The 15,717-nt window shown below is 53.1% G+C and overlaps 6 protein-coding genes across 6 annotated transcripts; 4 read left to right on the forward strand and 2 right to left on the reverse strand.

Annotated features, from left to right (window-relative positions):
* Positions 1-392: 392 nt before the first annotated feature.
* Positions 393-1,549, reverse strand: K460DRAFT_272770 (cytochrome c oxidase subunit I; the record flags this gene model as incomplete). The annotated part of the gene is made up of 2 exons (XM_040927829.1): positions 393-1,104; positions 1,152-1,549. 2 exons carry the CDS (start codon positions 1,547-1,549, stop codon positions 393-395), a joined length of 1,110 nt encoding a protein of 369 aa, XP_040794471.1.
* A 317-nt stretch (positions 1,550-1,866) lies between these two features.
* Positions 1,867-3,773, forward strand: K460DRAFT_401909 (WD40 repeat-like protein; the record flags this gene model as incomplete). The annotated part of the gene is made up of 4 exons (XM_040936477.1): positions 1,867-1,906; positions 1,966-2,138; positions 2,185-3,693; positions 3,747-3,773. 4 exons carry the CDS (start codon positions 1,867-1,869, stop codon positions 3,771-3,773), a joined length of 1,749 nt encoding a protein of 582 aa, XP_040794472.1.
* A 587-nt stretch (positions 3,774-4,360) lies between these two features.
* K460DRAFT_351777 (FAD/NAD(P)-binding domain-containing protein) lies at positions 4,361-6,404 on the forward strand (the record flags this gene model as incomplete). Its single annotated transcript, XM_040931590.1, has 4 exons — positions 4,361-4,614; positions 4,698-4,726; positions 4,782-5,118; positions 5,177-6,404. 4 exons carry the CDS (start codon positions 4,361-4,363, stop codon positions 6,402-6,404), a joined length of 1,848 nt encoding a protein of 615 aa, XP_040794473.1.
* Positions 6,405-6,649: 245 nt separating this feature from the next.
* K460DRAFT_299434 (uncharacterized protein) lies at positions 6,650-9,442 on the forward strand. The gene is made up of 4 exons (XM_040929797.1): positions 6,650-7,362; positions 7,468-8,104; positions 8,156-9,053; positions 9,119-9,442. The coding sequence occupies exons 1-4, from the start codon at positions 6,850-6,852 to the stop codon at positions 9,195-9,197; spliced, it is 2,127 nt and encodes a 708-aa protein (XP_040794474.1). The 5' UTR covers positions 6,650-6,849; the 3' UTR covers positions 9,198-9,442.
* Positions 9,443-10,226: 784 nt separating this feature from the next.
* On the forward strand, positions 10,227-14,256 carry K460DRAFT_362679 (uncharacterized protein). Its single transcript, XM_040932684.1, has one exon. It carries the CDS (start codon positions 10,523-10,525, stop codon positions 13,964-13,966), a length of 3,444 nt encoding a protein of 1,147 aa, XP_040794475.1. The 5' UTR covers positions 10,227-10,522; the 3' UTR covers positions 13,967-14,256.
* Positions 14,257-14,260: 4 nt separating this feature from the next.
* On the reverse strand, positions 14,261-15,633 carry K460DRAFT_362680 (mitochondrial carrier). The gene is made up of 4 exons (XM_040932685.1): positions 15,389-15,633; positions 15,337-15,341; positions 15,189-15,290; positions 14,261-15,139 (listed from the first exon to the last, which is right to left on the reverse strand). The coding sequence occupies exons 1-4, from the start codon at positions 15,528-15,530 to the stop codon at positions 14,465-14,467; spliced, it is 924 nt and encodes a 307-aa protein (XP_040794476.1). The 5' UTR covers positions 15,531-15,633; the 3' UTR covers positions 14,261-14,464.
* Between the last annotated feature and the right edge of the window lie 84 nt (positions 15,634-15,717).

A 15,717-nucleotide genomic window follows, 5' to 3' on the forward strand; every position in this document is an offset into this window, starting at 1 on the left:
AGGTACGTAATGTGCGATCACACTTCCGTGTGCGATCTCTGCTTGTCAGTGTAGGACTGACTGCGCATCGCGAGATATCACCCCTTTGGACCAGAAACTATCTCATGTGGTTGTTTGTTGTTGTTTGTAGCACCATTGGTAACGCGTCCTGACAGTATTTTCCGTCAAGGTACGACAGGTGGGTGATGAGACGAGGAATCATCGCGCGCGACTCCCTTGCTGCTGGGAGTCACAGTCTATTAGACAAACAATACATGGAGATGCGAGCCAGTTCAGTGGTATCTTTCGCGCTTTCAATAACCCAAAACAAACAAAGCGTTGAACGCCAGGCTGTAACAGCAGCCAGAATGCCTCGCCATCCCCTACTTGCACACTTGTCATATCAACACTACTCATGTAGCAGGCTTCTCTAGCGCATGTGGTCGTTCAGGTTCGTAATTCGTCTCGCCCAGCATATTGGAGGGCCCCGAAGCTGAAGGCGCTGCTGGAGCAGCAGTACTCGGCCCTCGAGTTGTCGCAGCATGCAACCGCTGATCTAATGCTTTCAGCGCCAAGGCACGCCTTCTCTCGGCCTCTGCGCGTGTTCCTCCTCCTCTTCCACCCCGGCTGTTGGGGTTCATGATGCTCGGGAGACCTCCCTCAGCGCGAGCGCTCGCCTGCTCGTTGCCAGCGTCGATATCTTGGGACGAAAAAGGTGTGCACATGTTCAGCGAAACCAGTGTGTTATATATCCCTTCCGTTAATGTGCCGACTGGCGTCTGGATGGGTTCGGGAAAGAAGTGGGCAAAGGCAAATGTGTCTGAGGCGTCGCCTCTGATGACAGATCCGTCACCTGTCGCGCTCGACGACAGCGACGGGCTAACGCGGAAGAAGCGGAGGTACACCCATGCTGTCATAAAACCAAAGTATGCGAGGAACATGGCGGTCTCGGTGCCTAGAACGATGCCGGATATTGTGTTCGCAAGGAGGAATATGGCGGGGAAGTGCTTGACGCGCATACGAATCATGCCTTTTGCTATGGCGACGGTGTGTTCGGGGACGAGCTGCTTGAAGGAGACGAGGAAGCCTGCTTGGATGGCAATGCCGCCGGATATGGTAGTGAAGCTGCAAATTGTCAACAAGGACGTGACCAAGAGGGAGACTATGCATACAGCGCAGAGCCTTTACTGGTCAGAAGGTAGCCAGCAATATAGAGGAGAAAGCTCAGGATGTTCGGTATCATGGCCACGAACAAGATGAACTTTGTAAACTCGTGTGAACCCCATGCCCGCTCCAGATAGCGGCCACCGTAGAAGATGGTGAGGCCCGTGATGACCAGTCCTAGGACATTCTGCTCCACCACGGTCGCCAGTGCAAACACCCAAGGGTATATGATGGATTTCCCAGGGACTATGGTCAGGTAGGGCACGCCATTGCCCACGCCGATCAAAGGCTTCTCGACCTTCTCGACCCAGTTCGAATGCGGGCGGAGGGCGAAGTTGAGCAATGTGAAGGCGACGACGGCGGCGAGGAGGCTGCGAGTCAATGGTGGCAGGTTGATCCGGGCCATGCCTGGCGACTAGGCTCCAACGCGGGGGATGGCGGATGGCGGGTGTGCTGCGGTGACGGGCGTATTTGTGGATGAGACTGAGTATGTTCGGATGGGCCCGTCGAGAGGAAGCCAAGCTCGTGGATGCTTAGCGCATTCGGCATCCGATCTTAGCTTTGCGCCCAATGCGAAGCGTGCAGGCCTCCTGCAACACCCTCAAACGCCCCAGGAACTGCCCGTATACGCGCCCCAGATCGCCGACGCTTGCTCATCGCAAACAAGCCTGTATCCCCCAACTCCATTCCATTCCGGCACCCACGTCCAGCGCACAATGCGCCATGGCGGAGACGCTGTCGTCAAATGTGGTCAACTACATTGGTCCGCCCTCTTCCCCACACCAACATGTCAAAGCTGCGCATCTCTAACCTTCACCGCAGTCTGGCGCTACCTGCAGGAATCGGGCTTCGGTAATGCAGCGCTGCAACTGTCGCGCTGCTGGATCCGCGACCCCGAGACGCTCCCCTTCGCTGAGAGCACCGAACCGCATACGCTCATCAGGCTCCTCCAAGATGGCATGTGCTTCGACCAGCTCCAGGCAGAAGCATGCAACGTACGTCGTAGGGAAATCAGACGAAATCCAGCGCTAACTTGGGCAGACTGAGCCGCGATATCGATTCGGAGACGACCATGGACGGCCCTACTCTGTGCGCAACGGCGCGCTGTTGACCCTCGACAAGGGCATACCCGCCCATGAGCTTGCCACTGAAGCCGGTGGAGCCGTGCAAGAACCGCCGCCCAAGAAGGGCGTCAAGCGAAAGAAGGCGAAGCCTACAAACGGTGTCGAGCCGCGCCCAGAGCCCGAGGTCAATGGAGACGCCATGGAAATTGAGCAAAATGGCGCTACACACGTAACAAACAGTGTGCGGGCTGAGTCGGAAGCCATGGGTTCGGAGGCAGAGTCCGCCACAGTGGCTGAGATCCCCATATCGACACTCAGCATTGGCCACGACGCCGAGATCCAGACTGAGGTCGTGGCCGATCTGACCCCGGCCACCATCTTCGTCCCCCGTCCTCAGGATCTCGGGAGCGTAGTCAATTTCACGTCATGGGGTCCTTCAGAATCTCCTGTGCTCATCGCAGCTGGCGTTTCGTTGCTCCAGGTGCATCTAGTCGACAAGGAAGCACACAAGGGGGCGGCCGATGTGCACTTATCCGTCAACAGCTTCGCAATCACAGCCCTGTGTTGGCATTCTCATGGCGAGATGACCGTGTCTGCAAGGGAACAATGCTTCAATGAAGTCGGGGAGAAGATCATGAAAGACAAGCTGATCAAACTCATTGATGGCGGCGAGAACTCACAAGTCATTTCTTCCCAGGCAGGTCTTGTCAACACGCTTCGATGGAACGCGGATAAAGAACTATTACTCTCGATTTCGACAGACGGAGAAAAGGGGTCCATAAAGATCTGGAAGAATGCCAGCGATGCGATCCCGGCGTGGACCGAATTCACGAACACAGCCATCTTGGATGCGCTTTGGATAAGCGAGTCAGCCTTTGTAGTATGCGGCATCCGGCTCTTCAAGATCTACGAGGTCAATGAGACTCTGACGACCCAACGGACCCTAGCCACCCAAATCACATGGGACGCGATGAGATACGACCCGTCCTCTGGCATTATTGCTGCTATAGGAATGGACGACTTAACAAGCTGCCTGGGCATCCTTCATCCCAATGATTCCACCAACTTACAGACACATATTTACCCAGATCAATATCTTACAGACCTGGATTTCCGCGTTCGAACCACCACCACTAACGCCCTAACCAATGGGTCCTCTGTGCCCCCCGTCCTCCTTGCGACCAGCTCAATGGCTGAGACGGTGCGCATCTGGGACGCAAACGAACCTTTCAAATGCCTCAAGAAGCTGCCCACCACGGACGGTGCCCAGGCCTTCAAAATTGCGTTTTCACCAGATGGCCAGCTCTTAGCAGCGGCGGGTCCCGACGCCGTCACAGTATGGGACGTAGAGAGGAGAGAGGTTCCAGTAGCCTCGTGGCGCGCAAAGGACTGGGCAAGCGACAAGTGGGATCCCAGCAAAGACGGCGAATTCAGCCTTGGCTGGGACCCGGACAGTTCGAGGTTGTCCATTGCCCTCGGAAATCAGGTATGTCTTGATGCACTGCATCGCATCTTTCGCGACTAACCAACATCTTGTAGATTGCCATCATTCCTATTCCCAGGTAGTACCAGGAACGCCACGTGAAGCGATGCAGATTACACGAGTCGAAGTCATCAAAACTCTGCCGGATCCCACATAGGAAATGTCCGTCCAGTATAGAGTCGATGCCCAGAGAGTGCGCGACAAGAAGGAAGAAGATAGTTCCCAAGCAATGCAAGTCGTTGCTGAGACAGGCCTCGGCGGGGGCGAGATCACGAGGAGCGCGAGGCGGGGCCCATGTGGAGTCCGGGGGTGGCGCGTTTGTAGGTGCGGAGTGTGTCGATGCTGATAGGCTGCCAGCTCCAGCCAGAACTTCTACCGTGTGTTGATTCCGGACTTGATCCTAGTCCACACAAGCCATTGTTCCGCTACCGATTGGTAAATATTTCGGCAATTGGCCATCCTGCGGAGACTCCTTCCATAGGGAGGGGTGCTTTTCCCGTTAAGAGCACCTCCAGTACTCCAAGGTGCAAGGTGCCATCGCCCCTACGCAACCATCGTGGCTTTGGGTCCTTATATTATATTTTGTATAACATCCACATCTTATAGCGTTGTAGCAGGGTAGAGCAGCAAGAATCGTCACACCTCATCTTCTTCATCATTCCTTTTCACCATGTCGGCAATTCCTAATATCCCGTCTGATACACCAGGAATCCATGCAAACGGCATTGCGAACGGCAAATCGACATCGTCATTCAACATCAACGATGCGCCAGTAGAGAACTTGCGACCTCTGAAGGTCATTGTGATTGGCGCTGGATACTCTGGCATATACTGTGGCATTAGGATACCAGAGAAGTTGAGGAACGTCGATTTGGTGATATATGAGAAGAACGCAGGACTGGGAGGCACCTGGTGGGAGAATAGGTGAGCATACCACAACCAACCTTTGCGCGACCGGAAAAGCTTTTCAGATTAATGTAGAGAACACTTCGACTGATAGCCAGCAGGTACCTAGGTTGCGCGTGTGACGTGCCTTGTAAGTAATGACCTCACACGATTCCACCATTGTAGCGCTAACGCTTTATGATCAGCACACTCGTACCAGTACACTTTCGAACCCAATTACTCTTGGTCATCCCTCTACGCACCAGCTACAGAAATACAAGCGTACCTCGAGCGCGTTGCAAAGAAGTACTCGGCAGACAGATTTGTCAAACTTCGCCATGAGATCAAGGAATGCCGCTGGGACGACAGAACCGCGAAATGGAATATCACTATAAAGAACTTGGCCACTGGTGAGACAATTCAAGACCAGTCTGACGTGCTCATCAGTGCGAGAGGCAACCTGAATAACCCTTCCTGGCCGGAGATAGATGGGCTCGATACGTTCAAGGGTGAGGTCATGCACTCGGCAACGTGGAACGAAGGGTATATCAACCTACTATACAACCTTCATTTAGTGGTCGGACGCTAACCCCAATAACAGCTACGACTTCACAGATAAACGCATAGGAGTTATTGGCTCCGGCTCCTCATCCATCCAGATTGTGCCCTCGCTTCAACGCCTCCCCGGAACCCAAGTCAGTACTTTTGTGCGAAGCAAAACGTGGATATCGCCACCATTCGGCCAGCAGTTCTTCGACAATTACGGGTTCAAGGGCTCTGCTATCCCTGAAGATCTTCGCGAGCGTTTCGCGAACGACCCGGACTATTACCACAAATTCAGACTTTCTGTCGAAGAAGATGGTAATGGTATACACGCAGTGACTATGAAAGGTACACCGCTGCAACTGGGAGCGAAGGATATGTTCTATCAGCATATGAAGAAGAGGCTAGAAAGCAAACCGGAGATCTTTGATGCGCTCATCCCATCATTCTCACCCGGATGTAGAAGATTGACACCTGGTCCAGGGTATCTCGAAGCTCTTACAGAGTCGAACGTCAGCTTCATCACATCCTCAATAACGCACATCTCCGAGTCCGCTATACATACTGCAGATGGCGCGGCGCATGAGATTGACGCTCTAGTCTGCGCAACAGGCTTCAAATCCAGCGCTCCACCCCCTTATCCGTTGATCGGCACCAATGGCCTTACTCTCACGGAGAAGTGGAGCCAACGCCCCGTCACTTATTGCTCACACAGCATAGCCGGCTTCCCGAACCTGTTCACAATGCTTGGTCCTAATTCGGCCATCGGCTCTGGCAGTCTCACATTCATGATACAAAATATGGGCGATTATATCATCAAAGCGATTCGGAAGATACAGAAAGAGAATATCGCTAGTTTGGTCGTGAAGGAGGAGCGCGAGGCCGATTTTACAGAGTATGTAGATGCATACTTTGAGGGCACAGTGTTTGCCGACGAATGTAGGAGTTGGTACAAGAACAAGGGAACTGGCGAAGTGGTTGGATTGTGGCCGGGCTCGACTTTACACTGTGTGGAAGCCATGAGGAGTCCGCGATGGGAAGACTTTGAGTATGTGTATCTAGACGAACTGGAGGGCGCCAATCATGAGGAGGGGCTCAATGGTGTGAATGCTGGTGAGGGTAAGAAGAGGGCGAATAGACTCGCTTGGCTGGGCAATGGGTGGAGCGTGAATCAACTTGAGGAGAGGGATCTGGCGTGGTACTTATACCCTGAGTTCCTGAATAAGCCGGTTGCCCCACGGCCAGAGGAGAAGGAAAGCTATAGGATACGACCCTTCTCATACTGAATTTAATAAGATGCATTTCTTTGGCTTATCAGAGGGTTTTTGACCCATTAGCTACTTTGTTACCTCATCATCGAAGTGATGTTTGATGTATGCTTCACATGCTGGCCCGTTCACAATCACAAGCCATCCATCTATCTGAAAGCTGGGGAAGCTCCTTCCCGCATGAGGCTAGGTCGTGTGGGGAGCCTCGGCTCTCCAGGGCTGTTCACATACATGTCGCACACGCAGCTTCGGCGTCACCATACACAGGATCGTAACACTTTTGAGCCTCACAACGGGAACTGTATGCTGTAGAGAATCCTAACCAAAGATCGCGCGACAACCAACCTCATTATCCCTCGCTGTACACGTGGTAACCTTCCTATCTCGCCACTGACGACCGCCTCCCTCGCATAGCACCCGACAAGAAACACGCGAACACCCGGATGTCGCTCCCACGGTAACCATGGCCGTCCTGTCGAAACCTCTTTCGACGCGCCTCTCGAGCGCAAACGTCAAATCAATCGTCAACGACCTCACCACCCTCTACCTGCAGCACCGAACCCGCATCTCGCGCGCCGTCTACCTCACCCTCTTTGTCGCCCTCATAAACCGCATTCGCAATGCCATTGCCGAGCAAAAGGCCGCTTCCATACGGCGCGCACAGCACAAGAAGTCAGGTACAGCGCAGGGTGAAGGCGAGGCAACAGGTCGCAAGAAAGTCGAGCTCAATCGCGAGTTCTTCAAGAATCTATTGCGGCTGCTGAGGATATGTATACCGGGCTGGAAGAGCAAGGAATTCCGGTTGATAATTGGGCATAGTGTGTTCCTGGTGCTTCGGACGATGATTAGCTTGTACGTTGCCGAGTTGGATGGGCGCTTGGTTAGTGCACTTGTGAGAGGACGCGGGAGGGAGTTTCTCGTCGGGCTGGTGTGGTGGATGGGAGTGGCTGTTCCGGCTACGTTTACGAATTCAATGGTACGTCAATTTAGAATCGGGGTGAGGGTTTGGGGGGAAGAGGCGAGAGGACCTGTGGAGACGACCATGATGGAAGATTGAGATGGGACATGCTAACAGTAACAGCTCTCATACCACCAGTGCAAGCTTTCCCTCCAATACCGTACCCGCCTCACCAACTACATCCACAGCAAGTACCTCTCGCAAATGACCTTCTATACTCTCTCCGCCCTCGACGACCGTATAACAAACGCCGATCAACTCATAACAGTCGACGTAGCCAAATTCTCAAACTCGCTTGCAGAACTCTACTCCAACCTCGCTAAACCCGTCCTCGACATCATAATCTACAACTACAGCCTTTCGCGAAGCGTTGGCGGTGAGGGGCTCTTCTTCATGTCGCTCCTGGTGCAGGTGTCAGCGAGTGTAATGAGGGCGTTAACACCGCCGTTCGGGAAATATGTCGCAGATGAGGCGCGTTTGGAGGGAGAGTTTAGGGCTAGCCATAGTCGATTGATTGACTGGAGTGAGGAGGTCGCGCTGTATGCGGGGCACGAGGCGGAAAAGGATACTCTGGACAAGGGGTATTTCACACTCATCAAGCATGTCAACAGGATATTGCGGCGGCGATTCTACCATGGTATCATGGAAGACTTTGTTATCAAGTATTTCTGGGGCGCGCTAGGGTTGCTACTGTGCAGCGTGCCGGTGTTCTTCAAGGTGCCGGGAACGCATGGGAAGAGTATGGGGGATCGCACGGAAAGTAAGTGATTCTACTGACACTAAGGTCTACGATGGCTAATCATTGCAATAGGCTTTGTAACCAACCGCCGCATGCTCCTAATGTCGTCCGATGCCTTCGGCCGCGTCATGTTCTCCTACAAAGAAATCACCGAACTTGCCGGCTACACGTCGCGCGTCTCCACCCTCCTGGACGTAATCGACGACATTCAAGCCGGCCACTTCGAAAAGAAACTCGTCTCTTCCGCCGATACGGAGGAAAACGCGGCTGTACTGCGCGGGCGCGGCACGGTTACTGAGGGTACAGATATAGAGTTCGTTGACGTACCTATCGTCTCGCCCAACGGCGACGTCTTAGTCCGCGCCCTGTCCTTCACCGTTAAGCCCGGCGACCACCTACTCATCGTTGGCCCGAACGGCTGCGGCAAGTCCAGCCTCTTCCGGATATTAGGGGGTTTGTGGCCAGTCTACGGCGGCAAAGTGCGCAAACCGCCTTTCGAGGATATCTTCTACATCCCACAGCGTCCCTATCTCTCCCGCGGCTCACTGCGCCAGCAAATCATCTACCCGGATTCCCTGCTCGACATGCGGCAAAAGGGTACCACAGACAACGACCTACTCCACATCCTCGAGACGCTTGAAATCGCTTCCTTGATTGATCGCCCCGGTGGCTTCGATGCCGAACAACCCTGGGAAGATGTCTTGTCCGGCGGCTTGCAGCAGCGCGTTGCCATGGCGCGCTTGTTCTATCATAAACCGAGATACGCGATTCTGGACGAGTGCACGAGCTCTGTCACGCTGGAAATCGAGAGGGTGATGTATGAGGAAGCGAAGGCACTGGGCATCACTCTTATGACGGTCAGTCATAGGAGGAGTTTGTGGAAGTATCACACGAGAATACTCCAGTTTGATGGCCAGGGGGGGTTTTATTTCGGGGTATTGGATGCGGAAAGGAGGGCCGTTCTAGAAGAGTGTGTATACCCCTGATGTCTGCTGTGCTGGCTGCAAATGATTTCGTGTGCTAACAAATGGACAGTGAGAAAGAAGACATTGAGCTACAGCTCCGTGCTGTACCAGACATTGAGCAGCGCATCGCTGAGTTGACGTCTTCGTAGTTGGTCGGGGACTTTGCTTTGCTTGTGGCGGAAAGGTGTGGAGTGTGAGTTTTGCGCGCCTTGTACGACTACTTCTTCAGGTTATTTTCTGGGGATTGTTGCATCCATCAGTCGTTTGAATGGGTAGATATGATACACGAGTAGATGTGTAGATGTCTTCACGAAATTTACACGTCTCATTTTTCTCCCTGCACAAGCACTCAGATATGCAATACTCAAGACCGCCCAAAGAGGCCTTAGTATACCGATACCGACAAAGTGTGCCTACTCTGTACTTTGTGAACTTAGAGAGAGCGTATCGGCTGAGGTGTAGCGAAATCCAGGTGGATGGGAGGTTTGGGGTGTGCGGTGGCGTGGTGATATGGTGGTTGCGGTGCGGACGAGGGTGATTCTGGGGCAAGACGTTGAGGCTCGGTGGAGAGTTGGTGGTGGTAGCCTGGGAAGATTTTCCGTGGACTTGAGGTTGAGGATGAATGGTATGGTGGCTTGCTGCGAGTGACGCAATATATGTGCTCAATATTTCGCTTAAAGGTTAGAGTATTGGAAAGGTGTTGCAATGCGTAGGCGAAATGACACCATCGAGGTTTGTGAAAATATATTGAAGTTACTACTCTGTCCCTACAAAGCCTCACACCTTAAGAACAAACTAGCCGATATTAAAAAGGATTTCAGGAAGCACCTACTCGGTGTTGTTGGGCTATCACCAGTCGTAGGTGGACTTTAAGCTATATTCTTGTGATTATGTGGGTACGTAACAGATCCCGAACATATGACGTTCTTGGTATGGCACATGTGGGCTCATATGATGCAAGTCAAGAGTAGACGAGTATTGTCAATTGAACACGCAACTGGGAAAATACGCGCTAACGTCCACTAGCGGCGGGCGCTGCCGTGTAGCGCCAATGGCAATGGCACCCCGTGAACTCGTGTTCTTCCGAGCCATCACCACTGCGGCCGAGCCATCGCCGCTGTCTTGGCGGCTGCATCCCTCTTGAGGCGCGACCTCGCTCCTCGTCCCTTCTCTCTCTACACCACCCACTTCGATGCTTCCCAGGTGCAACACCACAACTGCACCGCCCGCGAAGTATCAGCTCTGCTCAGTTTCTGTTCTGCTGCTGCTACTCTGCACTCTTCACGCTTTCTTCTTCTCAGCTACTATTGCAAGCAATAGCTCCTCCCGCCTGCAGCAGCAACGCGACGCGTTACGCGTGCTTGCTCCAGCTTCTCTACCCCCAGCCGCAGCACCACTCACACCTGCTGCTCACGCACTCACACCTGCTGCTCACGCACTCTTCAGCATTGCTCCTGGCTAGCATCCAGCCGCCATGCAAGAGTACAGGGTCGGCCAGACGGTCGAGACCTCCAAACTCGAGCAAGGCATCGTCAAGTACATTGGCCCCATCCACGTGGCAGAAGGCGTCTGGCTAGGCATCGAGCTGCCCACGCCTACTGGCAAAAATGACGGATCAGTCCGCGGAGAGCGCTACTTCGACTGCCCTCCAGCTCATGGCCTCTTCGTGAGAGACTCCAACGTTTTACGCATTGTCTCCCAACCAGCACCCATACAACCACCTTCCACGCCTACACCAGCAGCCCGATCAAGGCCGCCGCTAGCCGCACCACGAGCCCGTCCGACAAGCGTTGTCGCGCCAAGAACTGCCCCCAGGGCTTCCACCATAGCGAACAGGAGGCAGTCGGTCGCCCCTTCCACGTCAGCTTCATCATCTGCTGCACTCCGCCCAGCCATCCGCAAAACCAGCATTACCGGCTCAGTAACGTCGGCCTCTGAATCATCTAGCAGACCGGCACAGTCTAGCTCTAGACCTAGCTTATCATCATCCACAACTACACCCAGTACCTTGAGGTCATCTAGGGACACCAATGTCGAAACTCTACACACAAAAATTAGACATCTTGAGACGCAGCACTCGGAAGACCAGGAGCGGCTTAGGGAGTACAATCAAATCAAGGACGAACGAGATCGATTCCACACTATCCTCCAAAAACTGCAAACAAAATGTCAAACACAGCATCAAGATGCCGTGGAACTCAAAGAACAACACAGGCAGCTCCAGTCCGAGTACGACCAGCTCGCTAGAAATGAGCAGGAGCACGAGACGGACATCGAACTTGCCACCCTCGATAAAGAAATGGCAGAAGAACGCACTGAGCAAGCAGAGGCTGAGATTGAGTCTCTTCGCAAACGCCTCGAGGAACGTGATCTGGAACTCGAGATACTTCGGGAGGAGGCCGAGCTCTTCACAACCAGCATGTCTGAGGACGAGAAGGAGGAGGCGGGCTACTATCGTCTACAGCATGAGAATGACCGCTTGCGGCAAGCATTGATCCTCCTGAAGGAAGTCAAGGAGGAAGTCGAGCTGGACAACAAGGCCCGCATCTCGGAATTGGAGGGAGATGTCGAGCGACTGGAAGTCCTCGAACAAGAGCAACTGTTATTGCAAGAAGGCATCACCAAATCAGATGCTATCATCGAAGATCTCCGAGAGCAGCTGAATGCCGCTAACGATTGGGAGGATATCATTGGGGAACTATCTGCTCAGAACCAAGAGTTCAAGGAAGCCATTGCAGAGAAAGATATGGTTATTCGAGATCTCGAAAATTTGAAGGATCTGAACGACGAACTCGAGCTACAACACATCGAAGAGGCTGAAGATTTGCGCGCGGAGCTCGTCGCTAAGGACCACGAGCTCGCAGAGCAGAACGCACGCTTGTCGGAACAAGCCAATACCATCATCGACCACGAGGACATCATCACAAAGTTCCGAACGCTCATCATTGAGCTACAGGCCAAGATGGTCGATGCAGAATCGTCCAAGTTGATGACACAAGCCCAGGTAAAGGACACCACTGGCCGATTCAACGAGGTCATGGACCTGAACCGACGACTGCGCGCGGCAACAGTCCAAGCCACAACAAAGGAGATCACCGCCGAACTCAAAGACCTATCCGCGGACGAAGCGCTTGAGAAACTTGAGATCTGGGTTGAAACAGGATCTAAGGAGTTTGGCAAGGGCGATTCTCTTCAAGCATACTTTACTTCCAAGAGGATTGCCTTCAAGTGTCAGCTTTTGCGCAAGCTTCTTGTTAGCACTGACCGCGAAATGGGCCATGGAGGCAGGCTGGAGGACGCTATGTCGAGGCTGTTCTGCTCAAAAGCCATCAGCCATCTCGGTGTTCTCAAGAACGGTAGCGAGCAGCTTTGGTTCGCCGTGACCGTCTTGCCGCTGCCACAATTCGGAAAGTTTGGCTCGGCCTACCCGGAATTGCTTACTATTGAACGGGCTCTCGACCTAGGTCTCAATGGGCTGAAGGTAGACGAGGTCGATTTTGCTGAGCTCGCTGGGTCCTTTGGTCGTTCCACCAAGATCCAGGAAGCTGTTCTCGTTACCCACCAGGAGACTTTAGCAGCAAGGCCAGAAGACGAGCTCCTATTCCGTGTCAAGTCAATCTCGTGTCGCCTGGAGCACATCACTGCCGTTTTCGATGTAGTCTTCTACGCACTCCATCGGGTCGGGGATAGCATCCACGACCAATGTCAGCGTACCCTAGAGCACCTCAGAGAGCCATCAGAGCACGTCAAGGCCGGGTATGCGGCTGCCGAAAAACTGCTACGGACATTGCAGGCGCGGAGAGATGATGGCATGTACCCTGTGTTCCCTCTAGGCCTCGATGCTGTTATTCAGCAGGATGATGAGCTGGCTCAAGCTGTTGAGGCCCTTACAACGTTCGCCGATCAGTTGATCAGTCAGGTCGCCAAGTACTCCAGCCTTGAAGATCCCAAGTTGGAGGATATAGAGCGCACAACAGCCATGATTCATCAGATCGACCTCTCGCACATAAGCCCCTTCTACGACAATGGTCTTCACAGCCTCTACATTCAACTCGGTCGTTGGACAGATCTCGCCTCCGTCCTCATGAACAACATTGAAATCGAGCGCCCTATCGCGCCTTGGACACAGAAGGCTCATGAAGTGGAAGCGGCAGAGAGGAAGAAGGAGGAGGCTGCTACACAGTTGCAGACTCTCACAGCGGAACATCGCGCCACAATCTTGAAGATCCATGAGCGCGAACAAGCCATCGCGACGAAAGAGCTCGAAATCGAGCATCTAGTTGCGAAGAATCGGGACGCTGCAGCCAAGGTCGAGGACGTCGAGGCTCTACAAGCCGAGCTCGCAAGGCGCCATGATAAGATCATGGAACTTGAAGCGCAGCGCAGAGCTCAGATGGTGGAAATTGAAGCGCTGAGTGAGCGCGCTGCCCGCTCCGATCATATTGAAACGAACGAGACCGAGCCCAGTACATCGAATGCCACCGCTAGGGTCGAGCCTGTCGAGCAGTCGTCAGGACAGCGAAGTGCTCCAGCCACATACGTCGCAATGCTTGCCGCTTTGCGAAATGACAACCGCTGGTTGCGTCGACGCCAGCATTCGGACATATTCCACCGCAATCTTCAGGATATCTTCGCCAGTATGCAGTTTGCACGAGACCTGGGACAGGAGAATGCGGCTCGTGCTCCAAGTGTTGAGGAGCAGATACTCGACGTGGCTTGTTTGAGCGATGATGGTTCTGAGGAATCGGATACACCCGTGAGGGCCTCCCGGCCTACCCAAGACGAGGTAGGACATAAGGTGTCTGCCTTGGCACTTACGCCGGTTAGCTTGGGGCATAAGATGTCCTGGGAGGAGTCTGAGGATGGCATGCTGTCGATTATTGATGAGGAGGATGAGTGGGTCTTGGAGCATTTTTAGCGTAGCGTGGGGCACCTGGAGGGCGTTTTATTGTGTTTTTACATTTTGATAGCCCAGTGAAGCAGTCCTAGCTTCACTAAGGGTTCGGCGTTTTGTTTGTTTTTGGCATAGCCTGGAGCACTTTGAGGCGTTTTAAAAGTCGCTTTACATTTGGACAGCCCTGTGAAGCCATGCAGGCTTCACTATGGGTTCGGCGTTTGAACTTTTGCACTATACCCTGGGGGCACTCGTTTGTAGCATGAATAGCATTTACTATCACAACCAGGTGCACTTGTCCTTGAACCAGCATGTATAGCAATGGTGTATAGATTCTGTGATATGTGCACGTCTGCTATGTCTATGTACGGGCAAGGCTTGCCTCAACGCCTTGGCTGCGAAATGTATACATGCACCACAACCCAATAAGCAACAAACGCCGCCCAGATGGTATCAAGTAAAGACTCAAATATCGACAACCAAACGCATGCTTTTACCAGTCATAGTATGTATTTTCACCCTTTATTCCAAGCTCTTCAGCTTTCTATAGATTTTCTTGTGCTGTTCGAGAAATAGGAACGTAAGGACGGTATGCGGGCCGACGCGGATGAAGCTCGGTACCCAGCCCTTGAACATCCAGCGGAAGCCTTCTGCTTTCATAATCTCTGATACGTGCTTGACGAGGCCCTTGCTATCATGGGAGCTCATGACGCGTGTTTTGATTACGTCTACCGGCGAGCATATGGTTGTGGCTACAAAGCCTGCCAGGAAGGAGGCCGTAAAGTGTGTCGTGAGGTTATCCACCAGCGGTGTGTAATCCAACAGCACGCGCTTGAAGCCATCGTACGTTGCCAATTGCCCAACAGTCATCAAAACTGCTCTCGACGAATTTGGCCACACGCCTTTCCATAGGCTTGCTACGCCTTCTTCCCGCGACATGCGTATTACTCCATCAATCGCATGCTTGTAATTCCGCCGTTTCTCTATTGGTAGCGCTGCATCGTGTTGCATCCGTACGTTAAGTATGTCTCCGGGGTTTCCAGCAAAGCCACCGAGGAAGCCAGATACCGAGGCCATACCTACGAGTGTGAGGAAAGAGGGTTTCGTGTCGGCAGTGGTCATGCGGTCTTTGAGGGTTTCGTAGACGCCAAAACGGGTCATGCTGTATGTTAGTTGGCGGAGCTGCGCAGCAGATAACTGGTAGCCACGTTAGATAGTAAAGCATAACGGGCAAAGAATTTCGTACACCCTTGTACAATGCCAGAACCCCGTCACTCTTCACGACATTGCCGAACATTTGCACCATGTTCAACCGTACGCCATGCGCGGCTTGTGTTTGTAACCGGACCTGAGCTTGTGAGTGCGATTCTAGGGCGAGTCGATGCTTAACATACTTTCACTACTCAACTGTTAGTTTAAACTTTGCATATGGAAGAAGAAACTTACCCAGATCCAGAGGATGTGTGAAGAGGGTCGCAAAACAACTTGCGCTCCCACCAAACCAGAAGGGATAATGTATCAGCGACTTCTTCACATCCTCGCTCTTCTTCAACTCAGGTGCGCTCACCTTCTTGGTAAGGACCGCCATGATGATCGCGATGTGTGCAGAAGCAGCATTGACCGGCCTGTGAAGCTGCAACCTGGAGAAGAGTGGAGCTTGAGGATTGATAGCAGCCTCGGTGATTGTTAAGTGACCGAGATTTCTACAGGCGAACGTCATTCCATCGGTGGTTCGGCTATATGTCAGCACAGAGCCGGCCTTGGCGTCGCGTGGT

This window comes from Cucurbitaria berberidis, assembly GCF_010015615.1.
Source record: "Cucurbitaria berberidis CBS 394.84 unplaced genomic scaffold K460scaffold_1, whole genome shotgun sequence".
Taxonomy (NCBI): domain Eukaryota; kingdom Fungi; phylum Ascomycota; class Dothideomycetes; order Pleosporales; family Cucurbitariaceae; genus Cucurbitaria; species Cucurbitaria berberidis.

Excerpts from the sequence above, each read along its gene's own strand:
- K460DRAFT_362680 (XM_040932685.1), bottom strand. The coding sequence starts at position 15,530 with ATGGCGGTCCTTACCAAGAAGGTGAGCGCACCTGAGTTGAAGAAGAGC. Across the intron at positions 15,140-15,188 it reads TTCTGGCATTGTACAAGGGT|TTATCTGCTGCGCAGCTCCG; the intron begins GTACGAAATTCT and ends CGTGGCTACCAG.
- K460DRAFT_299434 (XM_040929797.1), top strand. The coding sequence starts at position 6,850 with ATGGCCGTCCTGTCGAAACCTCTTTCGACGCGCCTCTCGAGCGCAAAC. Across the intron at positions 7,363-7,467 it reads CTACGTTTACGAATTCAATG|CTCTCATACCACCAGTGCAA; the intron begins GTACGTCAATTT and ends TAACAGTAACAG. Across the intron at positions 8,105-8,155 it reads TATGGGGGATCGCACGGAAA|GCTTTGTAACCAACCGCCGC; the intron begins GTAAGTGATTCT and ends TCATTGCAATAG.
- K460DRAFT_362679 (XM_040932684.1), top strand. The coding sequence starts at position 10,523 with ATGCAAGAGTACAGGGTCGGCCAGACGGTCGAGACCTCCAAACTCGAG.